Here is a 9169-nt window from a genome sequence, read left to right on the forward strand (position 1 = left end):
CCCACAGAGAGCTAGTACTTACCCTTTTCTGCACGGTGCATGCATCTATAAATACAGGCAACATCAGCCTCACACTTTGCAGCTGAGCCCTTCAGCAACAGGCATCAGTTCAACAAGGAACTTGAAGATCTAGGAAGCGGAGAAAAACAGGTAAAAGATGAATCCTTAGCAGATAAAATACTTGTGAGCTTCCCAGTTAAGGCTAGTTGATGTTTGAACAAGGTTTGGGGTAAGGCAAATGTGACCTTAACGAAAGAAGGAAAGAAAGAAAGAAAGAAAGAAAGAAAGAAAGAAAGAAATTTTGATTGATAGTTGAAGGATTTAGTCATTCCACCCTACCTTACAAACAGACATCCTTAATCTTATCAGTGTTGTTTGATTTTACAACACATAAAGTTGTTGAAGTGCATGAGCAGTCCCCTCAGCCAGCATACAGTTGGATCTGGCCAAGTTAGCTTTCGCTTATCCCTTCATCCCTTCCACCTGTGAATAAACAGAACAGCTATTGATTAATAAATGTTTTGTAGATTTTTTTAAAAAAAAATTATTGCTGGAACACTTGCTGTTTGATTTGCTGCTTGATGTTACCTGGTGCGCATTGAACAATAATACATGATGCTGATTCTATTCTCATTGTAGTTATTTGTTTTGGGATAAACCTTCTGATTTTCTACAGAAAAGTTATTTTATTTTTCTTTTGAGCAATAATTGCATTTTTTTGTATTTATTGTTTGCAATTTATGTTGTTCTTTTTTATCTTGCATATCTGGAATACACACACACAGAGAGACACACACTTAAATATTCATGCTTACACATAAACATTTCCCAGCTCAGTTTGTGTTTCCCAGATTTCTCTTACAGCTACCTCTTTCCATACTAACCTGTGTTCTGAGGGATACAAAGTTTCTGGAACTTATTGTAGAAGAATGGGGAACCTTTGATATTCCAGAAGTTTCTAGACTCCACCACCAACATGGCCAATGGTTAAAAATGATGGGAGTTGTATCTAGATGGTTGCATGCCTGCATGCCTGCTCTAGGTTGTAGGGCATATACTCAGTGTATGCAAACCAGCTGGTGCATTTGATTACTTATTAAATTTGTATACTGCCCTTCATCCGAAGATCACAGGGCGGATCACAGCATGACAATACAAAATGAGAACACAAAATACAGAATAAACCAACAAAAACCATAGCAAAGTGATTCTGAACCTAGGTGGGTATGCCAGTTCCATTTTTATTGAACAGCCATTGCATAAATCTTAGTGTAATAAATTAAAATCCCAGATTCGAAAATCATTTGGGTTATAACCAACCATGGCTCAGAGTAGGCCCATAGAACTAAGTCCAGTCATGACCATTAAGCCCAACACTTCTACTCTGAGTAGGAGTTGGTTGGATGCAGCTGGCTCTCTTCAGAGATGCCTGTGGCACGAACAGTGACAACTTAGCTTAATACATTCTGTTTTGTGCCTTTGCCAAGTAATACAAGAGCTGGCATTCTGAAGTGTGGGCAGCTGCCCAAGCTGACCAGTCGATTCCTGGCAGAGCAATCTGATCTGAATTGCAAAAATGAGGAACTCAGTCAATGCTCTTGGTCTCAATTTACAGCTTGGAATCACCAAAGTGGAGAGAAAGAGAGATGATTGCTTAAGCCAGTCAGTGCGACCAGCATAGCAGAAAACACAGACAAACTCACAGTGAGAGTGAAAGAAAAACACACAAGAGACAGACAGGAAGCAGGCAGAGGGTTCAAGGGGAAGCTGCATGGACACCAACCATTTAAAGCACATTCATTCCTCAGAAGAATTCTCACAGCTACAGATCCCAGCACCCTTAACAAACCGCAAGGTGTGTACATAGCCAAAGAAGGGACAGGCTTCTGAGAGCACATGTCACAGGCGAAGGGAACAGTAGGCATGTGAGACACAGAATAAACTTCCATTTGCATCCATATTAGGAAAATGGTAATAATAATAATAATAATAATAATAATAATAATAATAATAATAATAATAATAATACTTTCATTATTTATACCCCACCCATCTGTCTGGGTTTCCCCAGCCAGTCTGGGCAGCTCCCAACAGAACACTAAAAACAGAATAAAATTTCAAATATTAAAAACTTCCCTAAACAGGGAATGCCAAAAAGCCATATCAATTGTTTTTCTTTTTTCTTTTTTCAATTGGGTTTTATAAACAAGAATAATGTTATGTAAACAAGTATACCAAGTTTTCTCAGATCAATTGTTGATGTTTCCTATGCACACTGAACAGGCAAGCCACACTCCAGATTAAACGTTAATCAGTTGTGTTAATGAATATGCCGAGTGGGCTCATATCATTCCACAGGATTTGAGCCACAAGGTGGTGGAAACCTCCAAGGTATTAGAATGAGGTTTTTCCCAGTCTCGCCTGACATTCTTTTGAACACCGTCGTCCTTCTATGCTGGCCTGATTCTCTCTTGTTGGCTTAACCTGTCCCTTACCTTTTCAGTCCTGCGGCTGCAGAAACCACCTGACCCTGGTGTTTGGCCATTGTTCAAGCCAGACCTTTCTGGTTCCCAGAGACATGAAGCTGTTTCTCCTCCACCTTTCTGCTGCCCTTCTAGCTCCAGGTGAGGCCAACAGGATGCTTCTTCATGAAGCTCATCATTAAACTATGGAACTCGCTCCCACAGGAGGCAGTGATGGCCATTTAGATGGCATTAAAAGAGGATTAGACAAAATCACAGAGGACAAGGCTATCAATGGCCACTGCCCACGATGGCTTTGTCCTGCTCTTGTGGTCAGATGCAGTAATGCTTCCGAATGCTGGTTGCTGGAAGCCGCAGGGAGGGGTGGTGGGGAGCGCTTGCCAGTTTCCCACAGCAATTGAGAAGTTCTGTGAGGAGGATGTGAGCAGGAACAAATCCATGCATCCCACCTGGAATTATTTGAATGCAGCAGCTAGACTGGTGCCTGGAAGCAGCCGCCAAGACCATATAACACCGGTCCTGAAAGACCTAAATTGGTTCCTGGTACGTTTCCGAGCAAAGTGTTGGTGCTGATCTTTAAAGCCCTAAACGGTCTCGGTCCAGTATACCTGAAGGAGCGTCTCCACCTCCACCGTTCAGCCCGGACTCTGAGGTCCAGCTCCAAGGGCCTTTTGGCAGTTCCCTCACTGCGAGAAGTGAGGTTACAGGGAACCAGGCAGAGGGCCTTCTCGGTAGTGGCAACCGCCCTGTGGAACACCCTCCCTTTGGATGTCAAGGAAATAAACAACTATCTGATTTTTAGAAGATATCAGAAGGCAGCCCTGTTTAGGGAAATGTTTAATGTTTGATGTTTTAGTGTATTTTTAATCTGTTGGGAGCCGCCCAGAGTGGCTGAGGAAACCAGCTAGATGGGTGGGGTATAAATAATAAATTATTATTATTATTATTATTATTATTATTATTATTATTATTATTCAATATTAAAAGCATACTTTAAAATTTATGAAATGAAATAATGAAACAATGTTGCTTTCTCTCCTCCTCTCCATCCCTATTTTCTTTTTCTGCTAGCAAACTCCCTAAATTGTGTCTGTACTGAAAGCCCAGCATGCAGTACTGGTACCTGTTCAATTCCAGAGTCAGATGCCATCTGCATAACAGTGGCCCAGGAGAATAACATGGGTAGGTATATGCGTATTTCCCTTGTGCTTGCACCTGTAGCCCGCTCACTTCTGGGCTACATTTGCAGGAGAAGCTTCCAGGACCAGTATGATCCATTGAAAACTGAACTACCAGGCCCGGTCCTGCTGTTGGGCACATGAGGCTTTTAAAGGAGGCTCTGTTTCACGTTCTCTTACCTCCTGAAGTCAGGCAGGTACTCACAAAGAACAGAGGTGGGTGAATCAGCCTGTTTTCACTAATGCATTTACAGAAGTCTGTTCTGTCTCATTTCTGTGTCACTCTGCAAATTATTGCAGACGGGTCCCCTCACCCCTTTGTGATTTTCCTCCATTTTTATGTGTGCAATTCTGCCCCATCCAAATTGTCTTCAGCAATGGGTGGCAGCGGTGACATCTTGTCCTTTTCCTCAGGCAGGTACCACCTTGTAGGCACGTTCCCCAACTCCATTCTGATTCCCCTCTGTTTCGTTTTGTTTTTTAAACAGTGGGAATCGCTGCCACAGGAATATCCAGGGGCTGCCAGCAGGATTCTCAGCTTTGCAATGAAGCCGTCTCTGTTACTGTGGCTGGAGGGTATTTTACGAGGACTGTTTCCAAATGCTGCACGACAGAAAACTGCAATAATACTCCCCTTGAATGTATGTGAAGGGAGGTCCAGACCTTGATAAGTTTGCTTTGGGAGCGGGGACAGTTAGCCAAGGACATTAGGACTGTGGCACCTGCCATTGCATGAACAAGGTCTGAGGTTCAGTCCCCAGCATGCACAGGCAAGACTGGGAAAGGCCTCTGTCTGAGACCTTGGAAAGCTGCTGCCAGTAGTGTAGACAATACTGGCCTAGATGGCCCCATGGTCTGACATGCTTCTCTGTTTGCTCTCACAGCACCAGCCCTTTGCCACAGCCCACAACAAAAGGACCTGTTGCTAGTTTTCCATTGAGTGGCTCTCAATGGCAAAGGGGGTTAATGATCCCTGATGGCTAATGATTTAATTCAACAGCTTCTCCCCTGCCTTTGTATGCCAAGTGCCTGTATGGTGGCTCAAGACAATCAAAGGCTTGATGTCGCTCTCCGACCCTTACAATGTCACAAACGTAAGCTAATGGTCTGGGTGTCAGGCAGCAGAGGAACCAACCCCCACGGCAGGTTGCCAGGAATGGACAAGACAAGGGAAAGTTCTTACCATCTGCATTTTGTTCAATAGTCACAGAGAGATGCTTAGAAATGCTGCCTCTAGGAATAATGGCATTTCTGCCTGTAAATCTCCCCTTCCCTTCCCTTCTCTTCCACTTCCTCATTCGTCATGGATGGCACTGAGGGCCCTTTGTTTCTGAGCCCTTTGCTCTCCTAATTTGAACCAGAACCAGGTTCTGGGAGAAGGGGGGTCTGGAATGCTTTCTAGTGATAATGTAGACACACACACACACACATGGGGGGTGGTCCAATAGATCGAGAAATGTTGGGCATATGGATGAGGTTACTACTGAATATGGGAATTGAATTGGGCCACAATTGGCTGGCAGGCCAGAGGTTTTACCCACCCCTTGGCATCCACAGCTGCTTCTGTCTGAGTGCTTTGGGCTTCCAGGAACTTGGGATTCTTTTATTTATTTATTCCCAATTGTACCCGCTTTGACAATTGCTGTTTTATTAACGCAGTCTGCTTTCTCTCTTTCCTGCGTCCCTCCAGTACCACCCAAGAACCTCACCAAGAATGGAGTGAATTGTCCCACTAGTTTTGTACTTGGCTCTAACCTCTTAGAAGAACCCGGGACTCTGAGTTGCACAGGAGATGAAAATAATTGCATCTCTGCAGCCGGGGAGCTAACTGCAGGTAGGTCTCACTTTAAGCTCCTGTTGGGTCCCAGAGCACCAGTGTTCTCTAGTATTGCAAAAGACGGACGTCTTGCATCTACTTCCCTGGAGAATTAAAGCACTAAGTCTCATAACTGAGCTGCTCCCTACCTTTGGAGAAGCAAATTTCTTTCACCTATTTTGTCAGCGAAGAGAATCAAAGGACCATCCCTTTCTAACGGCTGCTGCAGGAAAGTCCATCCCTTCTCATTTTGGTCTGTTTGGAATAATATGATTAATACTAATACTAATAATATTCCCTTTTCCTAGTCCAGGACTCAAGACTTTCGCAGAAAAATTAGAACAAGATAAAAACATAAAAAGTCAATTATAAAAATGTAGTTAAACACTAATAGAATTGATATTGTACTCTCTGCCAAGCTGCAGCAAGATTCCAAGAGATACCAGGCACTCACCCATAGTCCATGCTCCTTTGGAGAACTGAGACCCTGCAGAGACTGTCATGGCTTCAAGAAACATGCCTTATTCACCTATTTACACCTTCAGTCTGCATGGAGTAGTAGTAGTAATTATTATTATTATTATTATTATTAATATTATTAATAACATTAAACATTAAAAACTTCCTTAAGCAGGAAGTCCATATCTTACAGCATGGTTATTTCAATAGCAGCTGGTCCCCCACACCCTTTGCAGCAGCCTGCCCAAGATGGATCCCAGTCATTCTTCTTCCTTCTCCTTCCCATAACACATTCTTCTACAGGGACCCAGGCAAAGGGCCTTCTCGGTAGTAGCGGCTGCCCTGTGGAATGCCCTCCCGTCAGATATCAAACAGATAAACAACTATTTGCCTAAAATTGTGTTGGAAGCTGCCCAGAGTGGCTGGGGTGACCCAGTCAGATGGGTGGCATAGAAATAATAATAATAATAATAATAATAATAATAATAATAATAATAATAATAATAATAATACAGCTTTTTGTTTCGAAAGGTATGTGTCAGGGCTGACCTTTTAATGGGAACTGAATCAACTTTTGTCGCCATCTCTATTCTCTGCCTTCAGGAGATGCTGCCGCTCTTCCCTTTATAGCATCAGGCTGTGCCTCAGCAACTGCCTGCAATTTGCCTGTGCAGACGTACCTCGTTACTGGAGCCATGGACTTCCTCCTGAAGAAAATCAAGTGCAGCCCATCCCCAGCCACCAACAGTGGCTGAAAGGAGCAAGCGGAATCAACTTTCTCCACTTTTTGCAGGGTCACTGTGATTCTTTGTCATTCCCTGTGCTGTGAATTCTTTGAATAAACTAGCATGAAAAAGAATGCCCCCCTCAAATCGCTACCCCAGTTTACATTGCTTTAAAGCAGGCATGGAGAACCTTTGGCTCCGAACTACAATTCCCATCAGCTCCATCCAGTAAGAATGGCCAGTGTCCAGGGATGATCAGAGATGTAGTTCAGCAACAATCTGAATGGCCAGAGCTTCCTCACACCTGCTTTACAGTTAGGAAGCTACATCTGATCTGCTACTCAAGACTTTCCCATAATTATCAGGGCCGTCTTACCCATATGCACTAGGGGTGTGGGGCACCCAGGCACCAGGTTCTCAGGGACACCAGGCCAAGAGTCCGGGGCTGAGAGTTGAGTCTGGGGAAGAGCCCGCCCTTCGGTTGGAGTGCCGTGGTGGTCTCTTCTGCTGTGGGCGGCTCTCCACCCCAACTCCCCGCCCTCTTGCCCAGCATCTGCTGGCAGAGTTGTCGTCAAAATCTTAAGGTGCTGTGCCACCAGGGGACCAAAGCGAGCGGGCGTTTCAGGTCCCCAGACGGGCTTTCACGAGCCGCCCGCAGAGGTTTGCCACTTGGGTGCCCGGTGGCTGCCAGCCTTAACTTTCCTCCTTCCCTTTCTCTGCCTCCCAAATTTTAGGCACCATGCTGGAGATGGAGGGTAACATATGAGCAGGGAGGGCAACACAGGCGACAAAAAAATCGGTTCAGCAGATTCCCTGGGCATTTTATTTAATTTGTAACCCCCTCCCTGTTGCCAACACCTGGCATTCGACTGAGCTCTGGCTGTAGCAGCTCTGTCCAGAAGGAGGCGGTGGCAAGGTCTGTGTGCCGGGCAGATTTTTGCACCCCGGCGTCACATATGCTTAAGACAGCCCTGATAATTATATAGTCATAGTCCTTCTCCCCCCTCTTTCTTTCTTCTTTCTTTCTGAAAATAAGTTTCACTTTTCATGATTAAGCTTAGGTAAGCCTAAATGCTTGATCCTGTTACATCTTTACTTAAATTGTTGTAGAACGTACAATTCACTTGTGGGCTATTATAAGCCTTGCTTGTCATCTGATCTAGCTCAGCTTTCTGTACCCTTTTATCGCTTGAAATTCTGAGCATTGATTTCAAAGATTAAGATGAAACCCACAAAAACTGGCCATTCACTGCTCCATGTTTCTTGTGACTGAAGCTTCACTCTTCTGCTTGGTCTGTTTTAAGGGTCATTGGTTTTGGCCCTGAATTTTCTTGGAAGTCGCTTAGAAACATTTTTTGCAGCGAGCGGCTTAAATACGTCAAATGATAATGACAATAAGCATCAGAGATGTGCACCATTTCACCTGTGCCTTTTGAGAGCAAGCTGCAGCCCTGAGTGGACACTTGCCCAAATCTAGTTTGTGAAGTTCTGATGGATAGAGCTTGAAAGTCCGACCAGGGGTGCAGAACCTCAGGCCTGGGGTCCAAATGTGGCCTTCTGAAGCCTCTTAGGTTACTTTTGCCTGGCTGGCATGCGTCCTTGAACTCTGACTCATGTCTGTGTGGATGGAGGACAGAGAAGGGTATGTGCAAGACAGAAATACCGCTGGACAGAGGTAAAATTTACAGGCTTGTCCTCGGTTGCACATTCATTCAGCTTGTGCATTAGGCCTGACAGCTGAGGTGCATGAGGCAATAGCTTTGCCAAACAAGAATAACTCTTGATTGCAACTCGTGGTTTCTCTGGAGTGAGACAAACCACAAGGCCAGGTCTGGATGTACTGTTAAGCCAAATCATGGCTTTCCCCAGGGAAGGACAGCAGTAGGAACAGGGGAGAAGTACAGCAGTCTTGATCCTTGGACCAGGAACCTGCTTATTTGCTCATCTGATTCAAACCCTGGTTTGACTCTGCATGATGCGCAAAAGTTGGCCATTGCCATTCGGAGACAGGAAGTTTCTACGTATGGCGTGTGCTACAGAAATACTGAGTACTAGGGGTTGTCACCACTGCTTGCGTGGTTCGTCAACACTGCCTTTTCCTACCTACTTTGCCAATCTCTTGTGCAAATGTGGAGAATTTGATTGGGGGAAAATGAGAAACAGAGAGAAACCAAAACGGACTGATTCACCTGTACTTACTTCATGCTCACCCTTAGAAACGCTTCTTGTCAGGGCAGCCATTTGCTTCCTTCTGGTGACTGGAGGAAAACAGTCCTGAATAAACAAACAAACAAACAAAAAATTCCATGGCACAATTGGATCCACAGATTCCCCCACAAGACACAACTGTACATGTTGGTCCTCTTTCCTTCTTTGTCTCACCTACCTGTTTCCTTCTTTATCACATATTTCTCTCCACCTTAAAACGCCCTCCTCGAAACTGCCTTTTCTTTTCATATCTTCTCCCTGCCCACTGATAGGGCTACTTACTCACCTTTTGCCGGAGAG

The 9169-nt window shown here is 44.6% G+C and overlaps 1 protein-coding gene across 1 annotated transcript; it reads left to right on the plus strand.

The window, feature by feature from the left end:
- Nucleotides 1-6808, plus strand: LOC309376179 (protein RoBo-1-like). The gene is made up of 6 exons (XM_081922419.1): nt 1-150; nt 2504-2624; nt 3555-3665; nt 4150-4302; nt 5352-5495; nt 6540-6808. Exons 2-6 carry the CDS (start codon nt 2579-2581, stop codon nt 6689-6691), a joined length of 606 nt encoding a protein of 201 aa, XP_081778545.1. The 5' UTR covers nt 1-150; nt 2504-2578; the 3' UTR covers nt 6692-6808.
- Nucleotides 6809-9169: the final 2361 nt, after the last annotated feature.

Source organism: Podarcis melisellensis, assembly GCF_964234715.1.
Source record: "Podarcis melisellensis genome assembly, chromosome: 8".
NCBI lineage: Eukaryota > Metazoa > Chordata > Lepidosauria > Squamata > Lacertidae > Podarcis > Podarcis melisellensis.